General features: G+C 45.7%; 1 protein-coding gene across 1 annotated transcript; it reads left to right on the forward strand.

The window, feature by feature from the left end:
- The first annotated feature begins 1,685 nt into the window (after positions 1 to 1,685).
- psmd9 (proteasome 26S subunit, non-ATPase 9) lies at positions 1,686 to 25,325 on the forward strand. The gene is made up of 6 exons (XM_078227517.1): positions 1,686 to 1,857; positions 6,591 to 6,693; positions 7,787 to 7,980; positions 9,514 to 9,615; positions 15,293 to 15,381; positions 23,408 to 25,325. The coding sequence occupies exons 1-6, from the start codon at positions 1,735 to 1,737 to the stop codon at positions 23,433 to 23,435; spliced, it is 639 nt and encodes a 212-aa protein (XP_078083643.1). The 5' UTR covers positions 1,686 to 1,734; the 3' UTR covers positions 23,436 to 25,325.

Here is a 25,325-nt window from a genome sequence, read left to right on the forward strand (position 1 = left end):
AAGTTTTTTGGGTTCTTTTTATGTTATCTGCCATTTTATCCTCAAATTCTCTCTTTGCCAGCCTTATTTTCCTCTTCATTTCCCTTTTACATTATTATATTTGGGATGATCCTTGTTTTAAGAATTCACGTGAAATGCATCATTGACCCTCTATTTTTGATCTCCTTCATCATCCAAAGAGCTGGGGCCTTAATTCCTTCACTTCTTGGCCTTGGTAGAATGCACCTAGCCTGTACCTGAAACATCATATCCTTACAACTCATTCATTGTCTAATCACAGATATTTCTGTTGATCTTTGTTCCATTTTACCCTGGCTAAATTCTGCTGAGGTGTTGGTGTGCAATCCATCCCTGTGGAATAGATGTCTCCTTCTACAGAATTTGTTTTAATTTCCCAAGAATCTGAAGCCATGTTCCTGCACCATGTTTCCAAATCATGCATTGATTGTTCCTATCTTCCTATTTCCACTCTCACTGGTATGTGGAACTAGGAGTAATCCAGAGACCTTCAAGGTCCTACTTCTTAATCTTCCTCCCTAGCACCTGAATATCTAACAGAAAGACCTCAATACCCACTCTCCTTATGAGATAATGTGTACCACATCGTCTCGCTCCCTTCTCCCTACAGAGTATTTTGCACTCTCTCTGTGGTATCCTTTACCCTTGCACTAGGGAAGCAACACACAAGGTAGGACTCATGATGACAGTTACAGAAACACCTGGCTGTTCTTGTAACTATGCAAAAACATTTTTTTATTTATATAGCTTCTTTCACATAATATATCCCATGGTGCTTCACAGGAGCATCATCAAGTGGTATTTGACACTAAGTTACATAAAAGGGACATTACAACAGATGACCAAAAGCTTGGTCAGAGAGGTAGATTTTAGGAAATAGTCTTAATGGCATAAAGAGATAGAAAGATGAAGGGAGAGAATTGCAGAGCTCAAGATTGCAGGCAGCAGGAAGCAAGGTGGAGTAATTAAAACCTGGTTGCTCCAGGTTAGAATTCAAGGAGTGTTGTGTGGCTGAAGGAGATTACACAGAGAAGAAGGGGGATAGGGTTGTGGAGGGATTTTAAAACAAAGCTGAGAATATTAAAATTAAGGCGTTGCTTAACCAGGAGCCCATGTAGGTCAGCAAGAACAAAGGTAATGGGTGAAGGAAGCTGCTTGCTATATGTTGGTAACAATCACACTTTAAGAGCTCTTTATGTTTAATATTTGCCATGCTGCCTTTGTTTGGACTGCTTCTGTTAAAAATTCCATGTTGCTCTTGTGCAGTTGTGCAAAGTGGCCTTCTGAACATCAGACATAAAATTAGATCCCCACTCTATATTTACGGATAATGCAATACATAACAGAGAAGATGTGATTTAGAATATGGATAGCTGAGTTTTTCATGACTTCAAGATCACGTGGAAGTTGACTGGAACTTTGGGGAGGATTCAGGTAAATCAGGTGGGAGGGGGAAGTGAAAAGCTAGTGTTCACATTCATACAGTCCTACTGCAGCAGATTGTACATTTGTTAAACTCAATTACAACTTGTGGAATAGGAACACAGCGAATAATGTCTTAATTCCACAACAGGACCACACTTTTATAGCCACAAGCAGTGAGGCTGCCAAGATCACCTCCAGCTGGTGCACTTGTATTTTGAGCTTTGCGGTTGCGTTCTGAGCAGGGGCGGTGTGGCCGCTGCCGGGAGCCGTAGGCAGTCAGTCAGCAGGACAATGTCGGACGAGGGCTCGGAGAGTTCATGGCGCGGAGTGACAATGGCGGATGTGCAGCAGCTGGTGAAAAAAAAAGATACCATCGAAGCGCAGATCAAAGCTTACTATGATATTTTAGAAAGGGTGAGTGTTAAAGGAGCTCTTGGTTATCCAGCAGCCTGAGGGATCGAGCTGCCTTCACGTGGGGGTGGGGGCTGGGGGGGGGGGGGGGGTGGGGGCTGGGGGGGGGGGGGGGGGGTGGGGGCTGGGGGGGGGGGGGGGGGTGGGGGCTGGGGGGGGGGGGGGGGGGGTGGGGGGGGGCTGGGGGGGGGGGGGGGGGGTGGGGGCTGGGGGGGGGGGGGGGGGTGGGGGGGGGGGGGCTGGGGGGGGGGGGGTGGGGGCTGGGGGGGGGGGGGTGGGGGCTGGGGGGGGGGGGGGGGGGTGGGGGCTGGGGGGGGGGGGGGGGGCTGGGGGGGGGGGGGGTGGGGGCTGGGGGGGGGGGGGGGTGGGGGCTGGGGGGGGGGGGGGGGGGGGTGGGGGTGGGGGCTGGGGGGGGGGGGGTGGGGGCTGGGGGGGGGGGGGGGGTGGGGGCTGGGGGGGGGGGGGGGGGTGGGGGCTGGGGGGGGGGGGGGGGGTGGGGGCTGGGGGGGGGGGGGGGTGGGGGCTGGGGGGGGGGGGGTGGGGGCGGGGGGGGGGGGGGGGGGGGCTGGGGGCTGGGGGGGGGGGCTGGGGTGGGGGTGGGGGGGGGGGGGGGGGTGGGGGCTGGGGGGGGGGGTGGGGGCTGGGGGGGGGGGTGGGGGCTGGGGGGGGGGGGGGGTGGGGGCTGGGGGGGGGGGGGGGTGGGGGCTGGGGGGGGGGTGGGTGCTGGGGGGGGGGGTGGGTGCTGGGGGGGGGCTGGGTGCTGGGGGGGGGGCTGCTGGGTGCTGGGGGGGGGGGGCTGGGTGCTGGGGGGGGGCTGGGTGCTGGGGGGGGGGGCTGGGTGCTGGGGGGGGGGGCTGGGGGGGGGTGCTGGGGGGGGCTGGGGGGGGGGGTGCTGGGGGGGGGCTGGGGGGGGGGGTGCTGGGGGCTGGAGGGGGGGGCTGGGGGCTGGAGGGGGGGGGCTGGGTGCTGGGGGGGGGGCTGGGTGCTGGGGGGGGGGGCTGGGTGCTGGGGGGGGGCTGGGTGCTGGGGGGGGGGCTGGGTGCTGGGGGGGGGCTGCTGGGGTGCTGGGGGGGCTGCTGGGTGCTGGGGGGGGGGCTGGGTGCTGGGGGGGGGTGCTGGGGTGGGGGTGCTGGGGTGGGGGTGCTGGGGTGGGGGGGGGTCCTGGGGGGGGGTGCTGGGCGGGGGGGCTGGGTGCGGGGGCTGGGTGCGGGGGCTGGGTGCTGTGGGGGGGGGGGCTTGGGTGCTGTGGGGGGGGGGCTTGGGTGCTGTGGGGGGGGGGGCTTGGGTGCTGTGGGGGGGGGCTGGGTGCTGTGGGGGGGCTGGGTGCTGTGGGGGGGCTGGGTGCTGTGGGGGGGCTGGGTGCTGGGGGGTGAGGGGGCTGGGTGCTGGGGGGTGAGGGGGGCTGGGTGCTGGGGGGTGAGGGGGGCTGGGTGCTGGGGGGTGAGGGGGGCTGGGTGCTGGGGGGTGAGGGGGGCTGGGTGCTGGGGGTGAGGGGGGGCTGGGTGCTGGGGGGTGAGGGGGTGCTGGGGGGTGAGGGGGGCTGGGTGCTGGGGGGTGAGGGGGGGCTGGGTGCTGGGGGGTGAGGGGGGGCTGGGTGCTGGGGGGTGAGGGGGGGCTGGGTGCTGGGGGGTGAGGGGGGGCTGGGGGGTGAGGGGGGGCTGGGGGGTGAGGGGGGGCTGGGTGCTGGGGGGGGGGGCGGGGGGCTGGGGGGGGAGGGGGGCTGGGTGCTGGGGGGGGGGGCGGGGGGCTGGGGGGGGAGGGGGGCTGGGTGCTGGGGGGGGGGGGGGGGCTGGGGGGGGGGGCGGGGGGCTGGGGGGGGAGGGGGGCTGGGGGGAGGGGGGCTGGGGGGGAGGGGGGCTGGGGGGGGAGGGGGGCTGGGGGGGGAGGGGGGCTGGGTGCTGGGGGGGGGAGGGGGGCTGGGTGCTGGAGGGGGGAGGGGGGCTGGGTGCTGGGGGGGGGGCTGGGTGCTGGGGGGGGGGCTGGGTGCTGGGGGGGGGGCTGGGTGCTGGAGTGGGGGCTGGGTGCTGGCGGGGGGGGGGGCTGGGTGCTGGAGTGGGGGCTGGGTGCTGGCGGGGGGGGGGGGCTGGGTGCTGGGGGGGGGGTGCTGGGTGCTGTGGGGGGGGGTGCTGGGTGCTGTGGGGGGGGGGGCTGGGTGCTGTGGGGGGGGGCGGGGGGGGTCTGGGGGGGCAGGGGGCTGGGGGGCTGGCGGGGCTGGCGGGGCTAGCGGGGCTGGCATTGCTGGGGGTTGGGGGGGCTGGGGGTTGGGGGGGTCTGGAGGGGCTGGAGGTGCTGGCAGGGCTGGAGGTGCTGGCAGGGCTGGAGGGGCTGGCGGTGCTGGCAGGGCTGGAGGTGCTGGCAGGGCTGGAGGGGCTGGCGGTGCTGGGGGCTGGTGGTGCTGGCGGGGCTGGGGGCGCTGGTGGGGCTGGGGGCACTGGCGGGGCTGGGGGCTAGCAGCAGTTATCTGCAATGTGCTGTTAGTCTTTCACTCAAATAGAGAGTTCCCAACCCACTAAATTCAGAAAAGCTGGTAACTCAGAAACAAACCCCAACTGCACAACAACTAAGGACATTGCTTCAAGACAGCTGTTAAATTTCTTTCTCATTACATTCAGTTTTCAGGATTTTGGTTTGAATTAGTGCCATTCCCCTGCTTTATGGGAGGGTATGAGCTTTTCCGATTCATGTTCATGGAGGAGTTTGAAAAACAGATACCTCAATGACACAAACCCTTTACATTCCTGGTTTTTTCTTCTGGTTGGGCTACTATCTATCTCTGCTTCATGCCTTTGTGCAAGAGCGCAGGATAGATTTGATAAAGGCAAAATACTGTGGAAGCTGGAATCTGAAACAAAAACAGAAAATGCTGGAAAATCTCAGCAGGTCTGACAGCATCTGTGGAGAGAGAATTGAGCCAACGTTTCGCGTCCGGATGACCCTTCATCAGAGCTCAATACAGAATAGATTATGGAAGATGTGTACTTTCTGTGATTACATATATGTGTGACTCCACATCATGGAATGGGACGGTGGGAATTCTCTGACATCTTCTCATGATACTGCTACCTTTCTGTAGTTGCTTCACTCGTTTGCAGAGTGTCAGAGCAATGCTGTGTTGTTTTCCAGGCAGATGGTTCATCCAACACAATACATGATCCATGGGGATCACAGGGCATTCCTGAAGTAAACAGTACTTGAGTGCATGAATTGCTGTGTGAGGAGGGCATTTTTTCTTGCAAAAGTCTGACCAGAAGCAGAACAAATCATCAACAACATGCAAGTTAGTGAACTACTGAGTAGTTAAATGATCTCAAAATCATGATAATATTTTCATGATAGCGACATGAATGGAGACTGAAAATATATTTGTCCACTTCAAAATTGAGTTAAAGTTCAGTGATCACATATATCTAGTGTGATGACATAATGACACATTGACAAACAGAATGGATCCACTTTTAAATGTACCAAACCCACTAATTTAGGGCGACACGGTGGTACAGTGGTTACCACTGCTGCCTCACAGCGCCAGGAATCCGGGTTTGGTTCCCGATTTGGGTCACTGTCTGTGCGGAGTCTGCATGTTTTCTCCGTGTCTGTGTGGGTTTCCTCCGTGTGCTCCGGTTTACTCCCACAGTCCAAAACGATGTGCTGGGTAGGTACATTGGCCATGCTAAATTCTCCCTCAGTGTACCCGAACAGGCGCCAGAGTGTGGCGACTAGGGGATTTTCACAGTAACTTCATTGCAGTGTTACTGTAAGGCTACTTATGACACTAATAAACTTTAAGCTTTACTTGACTTCTGTTATGTAAGTTCCTGATTCAGACTCAATTTAAATTCATCAGCTTATATGATGTGGTGTAGCAGTACATTTGTTGCTTGAGTTAATGAATTATTTATTTATTCAGTGGTATGATGAATAAATATCAAAGCCATGACAAATTATTTCATGTGTTATCTGGCATTGGCATTTATTAGAATTACATTATAAAATGATAGAATGATACAGCATAAAAGGAGGTATTTCAGCCAATCGTGCCAATGACAGCCCTTGTAGGGCTATCCAATTAATCCCACCCCCCTGCTTTTGCCCCACAAACCTGTATTTTTTCCCTTTGTTCACTTATTTAGTTATTTAAGTATTTATTCAATTGCCTTTTGAATGGCATTGTTGAATCTGCTTCCACCAACCACACTTTCAGGCAATGCATTTATTTAATTTATTAATTCATTAGTGTCACAAGCAGGCTTACATTAACAGTCCAATGAAGTTACTGTGAAAATCTGCTAGTTGCCACACTCCGGTGCCTGTTCGGGTACACTGAGGGAGAATTTAGCATGGCCAATGCACCTAACCAGCATGTCTTTCAGACTGTAGGAGGAAACCAGAGCACCGGGAGGAAACCCACGCAGACACAGGGAGAATGTGTAGACTCCGCACAGACCGTGACCAAAGCCAGGAATCAAACCCGGGTCCCTGGTGCTGTGGGACAGCAGTGCTAACCACTGTGCCACCGTGCCGCCACAGATCTCAGATCATCATAACTTGCTGTGTTACAAAAATCCTCACATCTCCTTTGGCTCTTTTGCCAATCACCTTTAAATCCACTAGTAAATGATAAATGTAGGTGTTAAGGCTGGGCACAGAATAGGAGCAAAACTAGCAAATAATGATTGTTTTCAAGTATTTTATTGCATTTTAACACTAATTGTAGCTGTTGAACTTGTGACTTTCAGCAAAACAAAGCTGGAATGGATGAACCTTTAGTTGATATTGAAGGATATCCACGGACAGATATTAATGTTTACGAAGTTCGAACAGCCCGACATAATATAATTTGTAAGTAATGTTGATGTATTTTTAAAATGTTGTAATGTACTAAAAGGGAACTGATGATGTTCTCAGCTATAGAATCACAGATTTCAGCTATAGATTTAGCAGCACGGGCTTGGAGGGCCGAAGGGCCTGTTCCTGTGCTGTATTGTTCTTTGTATAGAATCCCAACAGTACAGAAGGAAGCCATTCGACCCATCGAGTCTGTACCGACCACAATCCCACCCCAGGTCCTATTCCCGTACCCACACATTTTACCCCGCCAATCCCCCTGACATTAGGGTCAAGTTAGCATGGCCAATCAGCCTAACCCGCACATCTTTGGACTGTGGGAGGAAACTGGAGCACCCGGAGGAAACCCACGCAGATATGGGGGAAAGTGTAAACTCCACACAGCCAATAACCTGAGGCTGGAATTGAACCTGGGTCCCTGGCGTTAGCCACTGTGCCAGGTTAACAGTTTTTAAAAATGAGTATCTGAATCCTGATAATTCTATGAATACAATACTGTGCCCTTCTAATTCAAATTAAACCATGACCGTCATTCAGATTTGTCAATCTCATGTAGATGAATTTTTTCGGGTTCATGACTGGGGCTTGTAATGAATTTCTTAAGATGGCCAAATGCTTTGTCATGGTGAAGAATGAAACTACGTCCTTCCCTCAAAGTATTCTCTTTGAATTCACATATATGATGAATTGATAGTGCCAATGAAAAGCCATGGCCATCTCTGCCTCTTTGAGAGAGAGGAGATTTAGAAGACAGTGATAAGGAATAAAATTAAAGAATTTCTAAGATTTATATTTTACTGTACTTTTGTATTCATCAAGCTGAGAGATAACTGTGTTTAAAAGTGGAGTTGTTTTGAAACTCTGCCCCAGCATCAGTGGGAACTCAGTAGCAAATCACCTCACCTTATGGAAAAGTTTCATATCCCTGTTTTCCTTTGACTCAGATTGACGGTACACCTGAAACTGAGTAAGGAAATTCCAGTCAAGCCTACAACCTGTGGCATGCAGGTCTGGTATGACAAGTTTTGCTGCAACTTATTATTTCACTTATTGTAAATATACTGTGGATGTTTCTTGTTTTTGTGAGGTCTACAAAATGATCATAAAGACTTGATGAAACAAATTGAGGAAGCACTCCACCAGCTGCATGCACATGACAGGGAAAAGCATAGACTGGATGAAGCAGAGGTGCATCAAGAAGCGATGGAACATGAGATTAGTGTACCAACTGCTTTTGCCAAAATAGACACTGTTACTCCAGGTTCACCTGCCAGCACTTCAGTGAGTACAGAAAAATCTGCACAGACCTAAGATTATCTCTAAAATATATAATAAATGAAATATCTGAAACCAAATTATTTTCCATGACAAAATTTTTCTCAGTAGCAAACAAATGTCAAATGATGTTGCTTGTTATATCTGAACTAGCATACTTGTTTTCTTTTCAAGCACCATGTAGCATTCTGGTCAGCAGTATAAAACAAATAATTTCATTTAGTGATTTAGTGCAGTCATTAAATGATATTCCAAATTTCAGTTGAGGACAATCTGTAATTTGTACTAAGATTATGATACATTTTTATAATGTTACACAGGGCTGTTCCTAAAATCCATAGACAGACTGTTCACAATCAAGTTGTCTTTGGGTCCATTATGAGGTTTAATGTCATAAAGGGCTTTTTAACTTGCAGGTACTGAGGAAATGGAGCCATGGTGGAACCGCTGTAGAATAGAATACAAGCAGTTGGACTTTGCATGTATTGAAGTTTTTATTGTGTGGAGGCTGGCCTATAGAGTATTGGATTACTCGAGCCTGGAGGTGATAAATGCATTGATGAGAGCTTCAGCACTAGATTGGTTGAGACAGGAATGGAGGTAGACGTGTTACTGAGATTGAAGCCTTTGTGATGGAGTGACTATGGGGTCAGAGGATCAGCTTGACATTACGTTGTGTGCTACACCTGTGAATAGTTCATTTTGAGCTAGTGGCGAGGGAAGATGATGGTATTGATCATTGAGCAACAGAGTTAGTGATTGGAACCGTAGACAAAGTCAATCTGCCTAGATTTTCTTGGACTAGGAAAGCAGTCTGATAGCACAGAGGTAGTGCAAGTGGACAAGTGGAAACTGACCCTATGTCTTTGAATGATGTTGCCAAGAGGGAACATATGAGAAATAGCAAGAGCCCAAGGATAAAGTCATAAGAGAAACTTGAGTGATAATGACACAGACAAAAAGAAAAGCTGAAACTTGAGTTGCGCTGGCTATGGTTGGAAAGGTAATTGTGGAATCAACCAAAGGCACTAAGCTGAAAGCTAGACAGTGATTGGGTGGTGTTGGAGTAGGATGATGTAATTGTAGAGAGGACAGGATAGAATAATCCACTGCAGTCACAGAGGATGTCAATTGTGGCTTGAATTGCATTGGAGCAGATACATTATGGGAGAGACTCAAATATGGAGATGGACAATTTTTGCAGACTTGGGAGGTGACAGGATACTACAATCTTTGAAGGAAAGAGAGAGATTAGAGATGGAGAAGAAATTAAATGACAGTATGCCATAATGTTCATTTATCCTGTGCATCGTGTGACTGGAACAGAAAATCGGTTTCAGATCACTGGAGAGTTAACAGTTCACCCTTCTTTAAGTTGAAGTTAATGTGTGGCAGTCAATGAGGTTGAGAGGAACAAAGAGTTGAACTCAATTTCCAAGTGCATCACTACACCAATATTTTGTTGAGGGAGCAAATACTGATTGGAAATTCAGTTACAATGCTGTTTGACACATGTAAACTCTTTCTTTTTTCTCCTAGGGTTTGCAGGTCGGTGATGAAATTATAGAATTTGGTTCTGTAAATACACAAAATTTTCAAAACTTGCAAAATATTGCCACAGTAGTTCAGCGGAGTGAAGGGGTGAGTGCCTGTTTCATATCTGTGGAAAATGCATGCTTTTTTGTCACATTTGACCAGGTTTTGAAAATAATTAAAACTGTTTTAAATTATTTTTCCTTGAACTTATTTTGGTTTCCTAAATACATTTCAGATCTAATAAGAAAGTATGGATTGAAGCACTGCTGTTACAATATTAATATCATCAATGCCCTTGCATAGAATTTACAAAACAATGTAAATGTGGCCTGCCACAAATTTATTCCGAGCACAATCCATTTGAACATTACTTTCGCTGGGAACTTTTGGCTGAGCCTGCGTTGTTACCTGGATGCAGAAAAGGGACAGGCATGTAACTAGCTCTCTCTATTCAACAGCAGTGCTTTTAACCAGCTGTTAGTAAGTGCTTTCAGTATGTATTGATTTGATCTCTAATTCTCTCGTCTCCTGCTCTGATGCAAAGTGTTCACTTTCTCCTCTTGTTAAAGAGGAATGTGGTTACAGATCAAGGTGTTATGAGAGCATAAGAGAATAAAGAGACTCCTTATGGTAACTGAGATGGTAAACGAGATGGTCAAATAGGCGGATAAGTGGCAGATAGAATTTAACCCTGAAAAGTGTGAGGTGATGCACTTTGGAAGGAGTAATTTGACAAGGAAGTATACTATGAAATGTCTGACACTGGGAAGTTCCGAAGAACAAAGGAACCTTGGCGTGTTTGTCCATAGATCTCTGAAGGCGGAAAGGCAGGTTAATAGGGTGGTGAAAAAGGCATATGGCACACTTGCCTTTATCAATTGGGGTATAGATTACAAAAGCAGAGAGAGGTCATGATGGAGTTGTATAGAACTTTGGGGAGGCCACAGCTGGAGTACTGTGTGCAGTTCTGGTCGCCACATTATAGGAAGGATGTGATTGCACTGGAGGGGGTGCAGAGGAGATTCACCAGGATGCTGCCTGGGATGGAACATTTAAGTTATGAAGAGAGGTTGGATAGGCTTGGGTTGTTTTTGTTGGAGCAGAGAAGACTGAGGGACGATCTGATTGAGGTGCTCAAGATTATGAGGGGCATGGACAGGTGGATAGGTAGCAGCTGTTCCCCTTGGTTGAAGGATCAGTTACGAGGGGACACAAGTTAAAAATGAGGGGTGGGAGGATTAGGGCGGATTTGGGGAAAACCTTTTTACTCAGAGGGTGGTGATGGTCTAGAATGCACTGCCAGGGAGGGTGGCGGAGGCGGGATGCCTCACATCCTTTAAAAAGTACGTGGATGAGTACTTGGTATGCCATAACATTCAAGGCTATGGCCAAGTGCTGGCAAGTGGGATTAGGTGGGCAGGTCAGGGCATTTCATGAGTCGGTGCAGACTCGATGGGCCGAAGATCCTCTTCTGCACTGTAGTAATCTGTGATTCTGTGAACTGAGAGGTCTAGAATGAGGGCCTATAGATATGGTTCAACATGAGATTTAGGATAGTTAACAGGACATTTTTTTGTCCTGGAGCTGACAATTGAAGGAAACACCATATCACTATTTAAGAACAGGTTAGCTGCTGGGAGTAAAGGGATATAGGAATAGAGAGTAACAAGAAATTATCTGCTTCTGCAGAAAATAAATGGTTGTGCCGAATGGCCTGTTTCCTTTCTGGAATTTCTATGTAATTTTATGCCTGTACTAAAAGCTACCAAGAAGAAGGAGGAAATAAATTTAGCAGAGATTTTAAATAGTTTTATTCATGTTTTTTGTTCTTTAACAGGGTGTGGCTGTCACTGACTAGGCCAGCATTCATTGCCTATCACTATTTTTCCTTGAGGAAGTGATGGTGTGCCACTGCTTTGAACAGCTGCATTCTGTGGTGTAGGTACACCCACAGTGCTGTTAGGGAGTGAGTTCCAGGATTTTGACCCAGCGACAGTGAGGGAACAGTGACATGGTTCCAAGTCACAATGGTATGTGGCATGAAGGGGAACTCGCAGGTGGTGGTGTTCCCATGTGTCTGCTGCCCTTGTCCTAGGTAGTAGGCATTGCGGTTTTGGAAGATGATGTTGAAGGAGTCTTGTTGAGTTGCTGCTGTGCATCTTGTAGGTGGTGCACGCTGCTGCCACAGTGTGTCAGTGGTAGAGAAAGTAAATGTTTGAGGTGGTGCCATTCAAGCAGGTTGCTTTGTCCTGGATGGTGTAGAGTTTTTTGAGTGTTGACGGAGCTGCACTCATCCAGGTATGTGAAGGGTATTCCAGCACACTCCTGACTTATACCTTGTAGATGGTGTCATGATTTGTGGAATCAGGGGAGTTACTCACTGCCGAATTCTTAGCCTCTGACCTGCTTGTAGCCACAGTATTTATACAGCTGGTCAATGCTTACCTCCAGGATGCTGATAGCAGAGGATTCAGCGATGGTAATGCCATTGAATGTCAAGGGACAATGGATTCACTCTTGTTGGAGATGGTCGTTGCCTGGCACTGAGTGGTGCGAACGTAGCTATTTGCTTATCAATAAATCCTGCCATATTCCACTGCATCAGGTTTAAACGAACTGGCGAGAAGTCTATTTCTATTTTCAAAAGTAATATAAAAAAAAGTTAATGTACAAAAGCAAGGGCAAAAGTAATATTAATTAGAACATATTGAATTTTTAATTCACACTGGCACCTGTGTATTTTGCAGACTTATATATTTTGTTTTTCTTTTCTGTTCCAAAACTGTCTTGGCCGCCAGAGATCCCAAACGGGGGAAATAGTTGGGGATAAAAACATATTTTTGAGCACTTAATTTTACTATTCATTTCATAATATCAATTTGGATAGTCATATTTTGTCATCTTAAACCAGACTAAAGGCTCAAATCGATACCAGAACCTGAGTACCTAAACTAGGCGTGAAGAATCGAAGCTGTTTGTTTTCATGGAATCTTGGGACCAAGTCCCACATTTATGCAGTGTTGCCATTCACTTAAATTTACCTTAAACTTCTGATTCCAATGGATCAAAACTCTCAACTCCATAATATTCAAAGGAGGCAGACCATCAAATAATAAACATAATAAATATTTAAAAATTAAAAATCAATGGTAAACGAGAAGGTAGGAGTGCAGGTTAGTAATGAGGCTGATTGTCATCAAAAAATAAAAGGAAGGGACACAGTGTGTCATAGTGCACCAAGGAATTGTGCAAGTGGAGGGAAATTTGATACTAGAACAAACTTAAAGGCTTTGTATGTGAATGCACAAAGCATTTGGAATAAAATTGATGAGTTAACAGCACAAATATAGACAAATGGGTATGATTTAGTGGCGATTGCTGAGATGTGGTTGCAGGGAAACCAGGTTTGAGAATTGAATATCCAAGGGTACTCAGTATTTTGGAAGGATAGACAGAAAGGAAAAGTGCTTTGTTGGTGAAGGAGAAAATCAATGCTGTAGTGAGAAACGAGATTAAGATGGAGAATCAGTCTGGGTAGAAATAAGAAATAGCAAGGGAAAGAAATCCCAGGTGGGAATAATATATTAGGTTCCCAAACAGAAGTTCTGCAGTGGGGCACAGTATAATGAGGAAATTTTTAATGAGTAGTGGGTTGAAGGGTTAGGGAAAATGGGCAGGTAAGTGGAGTTGAGGCTGAGACAAGATCGGCCGTGAATGACAGACATATTGAATGACGGAGCATGCTTGAGGGTTTGAATTGCCTGCTCCTGCTCCTGCTCCTAGCTCCTACTCCTGCTCCTAGCTCCTGCTCCTAGCTCCTACTCCTGCTCCTACTCCTGCTCCTACTCCTGCTCCTACTCCTGCTCCTACTCCTGCTCCTACTCCTGCTCCTAGCTCCTGCTCCTGCTCCTAGCTCCTGCTCCTAGCTCCTGCTCCTGCTCCTACTCCTGCTCCTAGCTCCTGCTCCTAGCTCCTGCTCCTGCTCCTAGCTCCTGCTCCTACTCCTGCTCCTGCTCCTGCCTCTTATGTTCTTATGTAAATACAAATACAAAAGGATTTTTAAAAAAAACTTGTATTTATGCAGCAGAGCCGCAGGAGATTCTAAAATACTTCACAGCTAATTAAGTACTTCTGTTGATGTATAGTAAAATGGATTAGCCAATTTATACACATCAAAATTCTACAATCAGCAAGGAGATAAATGTAAGAAATCTACAAGATTATGAGGGGTATGGACAGCGAGGATAGTCAGAAGCTTTTTCCCAGGGTGGAAGAGTCAATTACTAGGGGGCATAGGTTTAAGGGGCAAGGTTTAAAGGAGATGTACGAGGCAAGTTTTTTACACAGAGGGTGGTGGGTGCCTGGAACTTGTTGCCAGGGGAGGTAGTGGAACAGATACGATAGTGACTTTTAAGGGGCGTCTTGACAAATACATGAATAGGATGGGAATAGAGGGATTGGTCCCCAGAAGGGTAGGGGGTTTTAGTTCAGTTGGGCAGCATGGTTGGTGCAGGCTTGGAGGGCCGAAGGACCTGTTCCTGTGCTGTAATTGTCTTTGTTCTTTATTATTTTGGTGGTGTTGGTGGAGGAAGGAATGTCGGTCAGGACACCAGGAGAATCTCTGAATATTACTATGGCATATGCCTACCTGAACAGACAATTAAAGCCTTGGTTTAATGTGTCATCCATCAGGACAGATCTCTGACAGTGTCTGAGTGCTGTACTGCTCAGTTTGCTGGAATAGGCTTAAATCTGTAACCTCTGATTCAGAGGCAAGAGTGTCATTTCTAAATGCAAATGGGACTGAATTGCCTGGGCTTCATCGACCAATTACCAGTGGTGTATAGAGGTTGGATATTGCTGAGGTATGCTGACTTTCCAGCACTGTGAATGCACTTCTTTGTTTGAAGTGTTGATTTTAGGACGGATAACAAAATGCTGTCCTATTTACTGATCCACAAAAGAGCAGGGTGTTTTGGTGTCTTCGTCAACATTCCTCCCTCAACCAACACCAGATTAACTGAATGAGATCTTGCTTTTAACAGTACGGTTGCAATATATGCTAATATAGCATTCAAAGCATATCAAAGTAATTCACCATATGTAAAGTGAGTTGAAATTTCCCAGACAATGCAATTAAGCACTGTATAAATGCAAATCATTTTTTTCTCTAACTGGTCGGCACTGCTGCTTCACAGCTCCAGGGTCCCGGGTTCGATTCCCGGCTCGGGTCACTGTCTGTGTGGAGTTTGCACATTCTCCCTGTGTCTGCGTGGGTTTCCTCCGGGTGCTCCGGTTTCCTCCCACAGTCCAAAGATGTGCGGGTTAGGTTGATTGGCCAGGTTAAAAATTGCCCCTTAGAAGCGTAGGTTAGAGGGATTAGCGGGTAAATATGTGGGGATAGGGCCTGGGTGGGATTTTGTGTCTCTGTCGGTGCAGACTCGATGGGCCGAATGGCCTCCTTCTGCACTGTAGGGTTTCTATGATTCTATGGTTCCTAAGTTTTTTTGATCTTTGCAGAACAGCAAAACAATATAATTTTGTCAAATAAAAGTGACTTTTTGTGAGAGAAATTAAGATGGTGTTATATTTAATCCTTTAAGGCCAAAATGACTGATTTCATTTTAAACTGTGAAAGTAATTAACTTACTGATTGCTCTGATCTTGCATTTAAAAGATGAAAATTGCAATAATCAGATTTACAAAGTGACAATGTTATCACACTTATGGGGAATTTAAGCTTGTCTTCTACTTTTTACTTATCAAATATATTTCGTTCCAGAAACCTTTAAACGTAACAATTATTCGAAATGGACAAAATGTACACGTGAGCCTCACACCTCAGCGTTGGAGTGGAAGAGGATTGTTGGGGTAGGTTTCATGGCATTACGATAACTTACAGTAAGAGTTTTAACAACACCAGGTTAAAGTCCAGGTTTATTTGGTAGCAAATGCCATTAGCTTTTGGAGCGCTGCTCCTTCGTCAGATGGAGTGGATATCTGCTCTCAAACAGGGCCGACAGAGACACAAAATCAAGTTACAGAATACTGATTAGAATGCAAATCTTTACAGCTACATTTAAGGATACAGATTTAAATGTAGCTGTAAAGATTTGCATTCTAATCAGTATTCTGTAACTTGATTTTGTGTCTCTGTATGCCCTGTTTGAGAGCAGATATCCACTCCATCTGACGAAGGGGTAGTGCTCCGAAAGCTAATGGCATTTGCTACCAAATAAACCTGTTGGACTTTAACCTGGTGTTGTTAAAACTCTTATTGTGTTTACCCCAGTCCAACGCCGGCATCTGCACATCATTACGATAACTTACAGTAGACATGATGGATGAAAAAGGTGATGTTTATATCAAATAATATATCAACAATCAACTATAATTCAATACATAACACAACTGTTTCAAAGTTACTGGAGAACATCTCATTATCTTTGAAAACTTACTATCTGATCTAAATTAGTGTGCTGAAGCTTGTATCCAATGTGGAAGCCTGTGTACAGTGGTGTACCGCAGGTAAAGGTGCTGGGTCCCTTGTTTGTAGTATACATTAATGACCAGGATGTGAATGTGAGTGATATGATTAGTAAGTTTGCAGATGACACAAAAATTGGTAGTGGGAAATAGTGAGGAGAAAAGCCTGTGAAACAGTCATCTGCAAGCTCTGCAGCTTGTCTGGCAGCTCTAACTTTCTGCTCTCAACATGTGTTCTAATCATTGTAGGCAACAAATCTTTAAATTCTTCCAACAGAATTATCTCTCTAAGGGCACCATATGTTTCTTCTATTTTTAACGCTTGCACCCACTTGTCAAAATGACTTTGTTTAACCCTTTTGAATTCAATACAAGTCTGTCCAGACTGTTTTCTTGCAGCTTGCAACTTTTGCCTCTAAGCCTCCATTACCTCATAAGCACCAAATGGCTTTCCTCACTGTCTCATAGTCCCGAGACATTTCCTCCTGACAAAGATGTATAGACCTCACTAGCCCTATCTACAAGTTTAGTCTGGCAAAGCAGGGTCCGGCTGTTTCAACTGTTTAGTTATTTTCTCAAAAGCACACAAAAATGCCTCGGAATTTGGGGAGAGCTCGGTCTAGAACCATCTTCCTCCGCCGTCTGCATCTCTAACTTAATTTCTACTTCTCTTTGTAATTGAAGCCTAGCTAATTCAATTTCCTCACTTCTCAAAATACTAGGTCAGGCTAACCCCTCTATTTAAATGCATTGCTATGCTTTCAATTAGCTCAGCAGTCTTAGCCCTTTATCTAAGACTACCAATTTATCTGCCAGTTCTATCAATTTGGTTTTAGGCACACCTTTCAAACTTGCAATGGTGATATGGTCTACCTCCAGGTAAGATCGAGCTAGATCCAGAGCCATTTTGCAGCCTCCTTACTTTAAATAACACATTCTCACTTGGTTCCATGTGATCCCCACTCTTGTTACGTTCAAAAAGTCAAAAATCTCCTACACCCAAGGAATTAAGCTTTATTAAGATCCTGGTGCAAAGGGACCTGGGGGTCCTTGTGCATGAGACGCAAAAGCCCAGTCTGCAGGTACAACAGGTGATCAAGAAGGCAAATGGGATGTTGGCCTATATTGCGAGGGGGATAGAATATAAAAGCAGGGATGTCTTGATGCACCTGTACAGGGCGTTGGTGAGGCCGCAGCTGGAATACTGTGTGCAGTATTGGTCCCCTTATATGAGGAAGGATATATTGGCATTGGAGGGAGTGCAGAGAAGGTTCACCAGGTTGATACCGGAGATGAGGGGTTTGGATTATGAGGAGAGGCTGAGGAGATTGGGTTTGTACTCGTTGGAGTTTAGAAGGATGAGGGGGGATCTTATGGAGACTTGTAAGATAATGCGGGGGCTGGATAGGGTGGAGGCGGAGAGATTCTTTCCACTTAGTAAGGAAGTTAAAACTAGAGGACACAGCCTCAAAATAAAGGGGGGTCGGTTTAAGACAGAGTTGAGGAGGAACTTCTTCTCCCAGAGGGTGGTGAATCTCTGGAATTCTCTGCCCACTGAGGTGGTGGAGGCTACCTCGCTGAATATGTTTAAAGCGCGGATGGATGGATTCCTGATCGGTAAGGGAATTAAGGGTTATGGGGATCAGGCGGGTAAGTGGTACTGATCCACGTCAGATCAGCCATGATCTTATTGAATGGCGGGGCAGGCTCGAGGGGCTAGATGGCCTACTCCTGCTCCTATTTCTTATGTTCTTATGGTGAAGAACTCCCAGTTTTCTGTCACAAACTACGCATATGGTATCTGCACGGCATCTCAACTTGAAACACTGGTTTGTGGTGGTGTATAGTTTTGCTTTTGGAATGGTGTGAGGAACCAGGTGAAACCCACAGTGAGAAGAACCAGCCCAGTCGTTATGTAACAGTTACTAAAGACTATTAAACTCAAGAAAAGACAAATACACACAAATAGGATTATAACATTCTATAGGACATTAAATACATGCAGATGCCGCAGGCAATTAGGAAGGCAAATGGCATGTTGACTTTTATTGCAAGGGCATTGGAGTAAAAGAATAAATAAACTTTGCTACAATTGTACTGGATTTTGCTGAGACCGTGGGCAGTTTTGGTCTCCACATTTAATAAAGGATATATTTGCGTTGGAGATGGTACAGCATAGGTTCACTAATTTAGTTTCTGGGATAAAGGTGGACAAGTCCCCGGGCCCGGATGGAATGCATCCCAGGGAACTGAAAGAAATGTCAGAGGTAATAGCGGATGCGTTAGTGGTTATTTATCAAAATTCGTTGGATTCTGGGGTAGTGCCGGTGGATTGGAAAACGGCTAATGTTACACCGCTGTTTAAAAAAGGAAATAGACAAAAGGCGGGTAACTACAGGCCGGTTAGCTTAACGTCTGTAGTTGGGAAAATGCTGGAATCCATCATTAAAGAAGAAATAGCAGGTCATCTGGATATGAATGGTTCGATTAAGCAGACGCAGCATGGATTCATGAGGGGAAAGTCGTGCTTGACGAACTTGTTGGATTTTTATGAAGATGTGACTAGTGCGGTTGACGGAGGGGAACCGGTGGATGCGGTGTTTTTGGATTTCCAAAAGGCGTTTGATAAGGTGCCTCACAAAAGGTTGCTGAAGAAGATTGGGGCACACGGAGTTGGGGGTAGGGTGTTAGCGTGGATTGGGGATTGGCTATCCGACAGGAAGCAGAGAGTCGGAATAAATGGGTGCTTTTCTGGTTGGCAGATGGTAACTAGTGGCGTGCCGCAGGGATTGGTACTGGGGCCTCAACTATTTACCATTTATATAGATGATCTGGAGGAGGGGACTGAGTGTAGGGTAACAAAGTTTGCAGACGACACAAAGATAAGTGAATCGTGTGGAGGGCGTAGAAGGTCTGCAGAGAGATTTGAACAGGCTGAGTGAGTGGGCGAGGATCTGGCAGATGGAGTATAACGTTGACAAATGCGAGGTTATTCACTTTGGAGGAAATAATAGCAAATTGGATTATTATCTAAATGGAAAAAAATTACAACATGCTGCTGTGCAAAGGGACCTGGGGGTCCTTGTGCATGAGACGCAAAAACCCAGTCTGCAGGTGCAACAGGTGATCAAGAAGGCAAATGGGATGTTGGCCTATATCGCAAGGGGGATAGAATATAAAAGCAGAGATGTCTTGCTGCATCTGTACAGGGCATTGGTGAGGCCGCAGCTGGAATACTGTGTGCAGTATTGGTCCCCTTATTTGCGGAAGGATATATTGGCTTTGGAGGGAGTGCAGAGAAGGTTCACCAGGTTGATACTGGAGATGAGGGGTTTGGATTATGAGGAGAGACTGAGCAGATTGGGTTTGTACTCGTTGGAATTTAGAAGGCTGAGGGGGGATCTTATAGAGACCTATAAGATAATGAAGGGGCTGGATAGGGTGGAGGTGGAGAGATTCTTTCCACTTAGAAAGGAAGCTAGAACTAGAGGGCACAGCCTCAAAATATAGGGGGGTCAGTTTAGGACAGAGTTGAGGAGGAACTTCTTCTCTCAGAGGGTGGTGAATCTCTGGAATTCTCTGCCCGTTGAAGTGGTGGAGGCTACCTCGTTGAATATGTTTAAATCACGGATAGATGGATTCCTGATCGGTAAGGGAATTAGGGGTTATGGGGATCAAGCCCATAAGTGGTACTGATCCACTTCAGATCAGCCATGATCTTATTGAATGGTGGGGCAGGCTCGAGGGGCTAGATGGCCTACTCCTGCTCCTATTTCTTATGTTCTATGATGAGAGGCTGAGTAAATTGGTCTTGTATTGTCTGGATTTAGAACAATGATTGGCAAACTTACTGAAACCTACAAAATTCTAAAGGGGCTTGATGTGGCTGAGAAATTGTGTCCGTTAGTCGGGAATCGGAAACACTGGCACGGTCTCGGGATCAGGGGTCGATCATTCAGGGCTGAGATGAGGAGAAATTACTTCACTCAAAATGTTGTGAATCTTTGCAGTTCTTTACCCCAGAGTGTTGTGGACACTTCTTTGTTGAATGCATTTAAGACCGGCATAGGCAGAGTTTTGGTCTCTCCGAGAATTGAGGGATGTGGGGAGCAGGTGGGAAAAGTGGAGTTGGAGTCCAAGATCAGCCATTATGGTATTGAATAGCAGAGCAGGCTCGATGGCCCATGTGGTTTACTCCTGCTCTACTTCCTGTTCTGGTGCTGCAATTAAAGGGGAAGTTGTATTGCTAAAGAGTAAGAAAGCAGAGAGTATCTGTATTGGTCATGAGGCTATGATAACGTTTTGACTTGTGAAAGAAATATGCATATATGTTAATCCCTTCTATGAGAACCTTTAAAAATTCATCAATGGAAAAGAGCAATTTTTGTAATTATTTCTATCTTTTAAAACAATTGGTTATCTGTGTCTTTGTTTACTGTACCATCTCATATGTTTGTGAGATTTTTTGTAGAAATTGATGGCATATTTTTAAGATTGATAAAATTAGATTTCTAAGATTGAACAAATTAGATTTGATTAGAAGTTAAAAAGCTGTATTAAGTAATCCATCGATGAATTTGATTTTTTTTCACAAAAAGCAATGTTTAAAAATATTTTAAATCAAAAGCAGTACAAGTCTATTTTTGGATTGAAATATTTAAAGTTTCTTTGATAGCATTCAAACCTCAATTATTTTTTTTCTTTGCCAAGTTTGTGTTACAAGCTGAGATCAGCACCTGTACTGCCCAATACCAAGTATATAATAGGAATGTACCTATAGAATCCCGACAGTGCAGAAGGAGGCCATTCAGCCCATTGAGCCTGCACCGACAACAATCCCACCCAGGCCCTATCCCCGTAACTTCACCTATTTACCCTACTAGTCCCGTTGATACTAAGGGGCAATTTAGGATGGCCAATCCACCAAACCTGCACATCTTTGGACTGAGAAAAAACTGGAGCACCGGAAGGAAACCCACGCAGACACGGGGAGAACGTGCAAACGCCACACAGTCAACCAAGGCCGTAATTGAACCCGGGTCCCTGGCGCTGTGAGGCAGCAGTGCTAGCCACTGGACCACCCTAAGTATTTGTTTGCAATGTGAACTGAATATTTCTTTCACAATTGTGCTTTTTGTGGGCAATTTGTGCTTTTGTGGACTGCACGGTGGCACAGTGGTTAGCACTGGTGCCTCACAGCGCCAGGGACCCAGGTTCGATTCCCGGCTTGGGTCACTGTCTGTGAGGAGTTTGCACGTTCTCCCCGTATCTGTGTGGGTTTCTCCGTGTGCTCTGGTTTCCTCCCGCAGTCCGAAAGACGTGGTGGTTAGGTGCATCGGCCATGCTAAATTCTCCCTCGATGTTCCCGAACAGGTGCGGAGTGTGGCGACTAGGGGATTTTCACAGTAACTTCACTGCAGTGTTAATGTAAACCTACTTGTTACACTAATAAATAAACATTACTTTATTACTTTTTTAGTCTTGTTCACAGATCAAAAGAGACTTTTAGTAAGGCGAGGCCTGACAATAATGCAAAACTACTTTATTTTACAGCGAGTGAACCAAACCAGCAGTTGTGCTCAGACACATTTATTTCAATCAGTAAATTTGTCTTTGCATAATTATGTTAATAATGAACAAAGTGCACTTCCCCACGTTGATAGATTGTCTTAAAGCACTTACAACTCGTTGGCTGCTTGCTGCTTCTGAGTCGAATGAAAGCTTGCCCCTGCCGCTTTGTGTTTGAAGACCCAACTGAAAGTCTGTCATTGTCTCTGTTTCTTTTATCTGCCTCTGCTCATAGCTGAAAAAGAACAAAGACTCTCTAACACAATGAGTTTGAGTGTTTATTGATTTCCCTGAGACAGGCTAACTAATTGATCATTTACTTACATTCCATGGGGAAATAATCTCACAGCCAGCCCTGTAGCATTTTAATTGCTTGTTGCTTCAATGCCCATTCACTTTGTGAATACACGATAATTTAAAAATCAAAACTATAAAAATAACTTCCTGGCCCCAATTAATCACCCCGTGACAAGCAAGGGAAGTGTTGTTTCGGGGTGGGAAGCTACTTGAAGACTTAATTACTAGGAGAACACATCCTTGGGAGAAAACATCCCCAACATCACTGACACCTTTTTTTTGTAATTTTTTAAGAGAAAAAAAGGAATATTTCTTTATTCTTTCATGGGATCAGGGCGTCACTGCCTGGGCCACCATTTGTTGCCCCTCCCTAATTGCCCCCTTGAACTGAGTGGCCTGCTAGACCATTCCAGAGGGCAGGTAAGAGTCAACCACATTGCTGAGGGTCTGGATTCACATGTAGGCCAGACCAAGTAAGGATGGCAGATTTCATAGAATCATAGAAAGAAATCATAGAATCATAGAAACCCTACAGTGCAGAAAGAGGCCATTTGGCCCATCGAGTCTGCACCGACCACAATCCCACCCAGGCCCTAACCCCATATCCCTACATATTTACCCGCTAATTCCTCTAACCTATGCATCTCCGGACACTAAGGGGCAATTTTAGCACAGCCAATCAACCTAACCTGCACATCTTTGGACTGTGGGAGGAAACCGGAACACCCGGAGGAAACCCATGCAGGCACGAGGAGAATGTGCAAACTCCGCACAGACAGTGACCCAAGCCGGGAATCGAACCCAGGTCCCTGGAGCTGTGAAGCAGCAGTGCTAACCACTGTGCTACCGTGCCGAAAGGATGTTAATGAATGACAGTGGATATCGGGGCATCCTATGAAGTCAGGCTCCTACTGCAATTGGGAACTTGATTTCAAATTTGCTACTGCATTTGTTTCCCGGGGTCAGGAACCATGGCAGTGACAGGGAGGCGGGAGATTCTGGCAAGTGCTTTCTTCACTCATTGTGGGCCTAGAAGATCAGGAGTGCTCATGCAGGCCCCTTCAGGAAGCCTCTCCTCTAGCAATCACTGCCTCTCTCTCCCCCATCTCCTGCCCTGATCATGGCGTCTCTCTTTCTCCCCCACTCACCAGCTCACCAACCATTTGCTGACTTCCCTAGCTCAGACCAGTGACCTCCCCACGCCTAACTCCAATTGCCAGGGAGCAACTCCCATGGGTCTCCAGCTGAAGCCTCAGCTGGTGTTGCTTCCTGCCAACAGTTGAGTTAGGCAGAGGGCTTCAAGCTGGCAATTGTCTCTTCAGCCCTTCAGTAGTACATAGTATTTGAAGTCAGAGATTAGTAGGTAAATCTTCAAGTGTTTTGTGTTTCGTTATGGGCTGAAGGACCTCTTGCTCTGCTGTAAAACTTTGATACTCTTTACTTCCAAAATATGTGGTAGTGCAATGTGTATTATAATATCTGTTATAGAAAGCATTTAATATTTGAGCAGAATTTAATTTGCATGATTTATTTCTCCTTTTTCTAGGTGTAATATTGTTCCTTTGCAGAACTAAACATTCAATTCAGCATGAGAAAATCCTCACAACCTGCAAAATGTTCACACTACAGTAATGTGAAAATCGGAACAAGGATGGACATTGGAACATTAGGGCTACCCATTTCAGTCATAGGTTTTGAATTCCTCTAACTTGAATATAGAGTAGTTTGCTTTGATTCTGGTATAAGTTCTTCTCTCCTCTTACTCCTTTTTTTTCAAATTCAATTTGACACCATTTCATAGTTTTCTGTCACCATATCGTTCTGCTTCTGAGGGGGTATTGAGACTGCTCCAGCCTTTACGGTTGATATAGAATATTAGCCGATTTAAGAATGGACGACAGATTGAATTGATTTCTGTTACTGTTTATTTCCACTCTTTTCTCCCCACCTCAACCCTCAGCCCCATTTCAGTCTGGTGAGTAGCAGTTTTCTAATCCCAGTCATATGGATTTCAAACTCAGGATATTATCGACTTCAAAGTTGAAGCATTTTGACAATATAGTAGGATTGTTGGCATAATATTTGCTGTGGGAATAGGTCACGTACATATCTGGACATACAAGTGTTTTCAGTATATTTCTGCAAAGCTTTATTCTACAACATTGAAAATGCTGTGTTTTTAAAAGAAAGAAAAAATGTAAATACACAATTAGTGAACTTTGCCGTGTGTTAAGCATCACAAATGTTTGAGGTGACTAGTTTTTTTATACCGGTTAAATTATTATTTTTGGATATTTACACTTTCAAAATGCTGAATATTGATTTGTGTTTCATGTAAATATAGGAGCAGTTTATGAATAAAATAAATTCCATGTGTGACAACTATGGTGGTGTCTACTATAAAAGCTTTGTTTGAAGTATTTGGAATTCATCTATTTGATTGAATGAAAGGTGATGGTGTTGGCGGCTAAATCCCGTGCTGAGGTTACAAGCTGATTATTTTTTCCCTTCATAGCAAAAATATTGTTTTCAACTTTTTATAATAGATGTGCTGGGGAGGGGAAGGGCTTTTGGACCATCTTCTAATCCAACTAAGCTGTACTTAATTTTGTGCACTATCACTGTGAACCAATGAATATATAATTTGATTTGACAGAATAAATCTTGTGAATTTATGTTTGACAAAGCAAAACATAATGTGAGCATTCGATTATTTATTGAGCATTTATTTGCTTACAAAATGCCAACTCTGTGGATCATAGAATCATAGAATACTGCATCACCAAAGACAACTACTTAGCTGGGTTTTTCGAGAAGCAATCCAGTTAATCAATCCAACCACTCAGCTCTGTTTCTGTATCCCTGCAGTTTTTGCCCATCAGTTATTTACCTAATTTCCTTTTGAATTATTGATTCTTTATCCACGGCCATGTGATTTTGTTCATCCTAAATTCCAATTACTTGTTGTGTTAAAGTTTTCCACCTGTCGCCTTTGAGACTCTTCCCAATTGCCATAAATCTATGTCCTCAAATTATTGATCCTTTTACCATTGGAAACATAATTATTCTATCTAAGCCCTTTGTGGTTTTAAATACTTCTATAAAATATCTTCTTTGCCTTTTCTCCTCTCAAGATAACAGCCCCAATTTCTCTAGACTAATAACATAACTGATTTCACAAATTATTTTTCATCAAATCTCCCCATATCTTCCGAAGGTGCAGCCTGTTACTGAGGCATTGTTTCACCGGCAGCAGGAGTTCCTGGTATCACCAGTCTCAACAAATCCTTCTTAAATGTGTTTCTGTCATTTGCGGTGATGGGATAAAAGAATTATGAGATTTGAGAGTTCATGCCTGCATTTTTGAAATCATATTACAATGTTTTTGAAGTTCTTTTGTAACTAATGCTATTAATAAAATTCAAAAATAAATATGAAGTACATTTAACTAATGATTTTAACCT

The sequence above is a fragment of the Mustelus asterias genome, chromosome 13 (genome assembly GCF_964213995.1).
Source record: "Mustelus asterias chromosome 13, sMusAst1.hap1.1, whole genome shotgun sequence".
In the NCBI taxonomy this organism is placed as follows: Eukaryota; Metazoa; Chordata; class Chondrichthyes; order Carcharhiniformes; family Triakidae; genus Mustelus; species Mustelus asterias.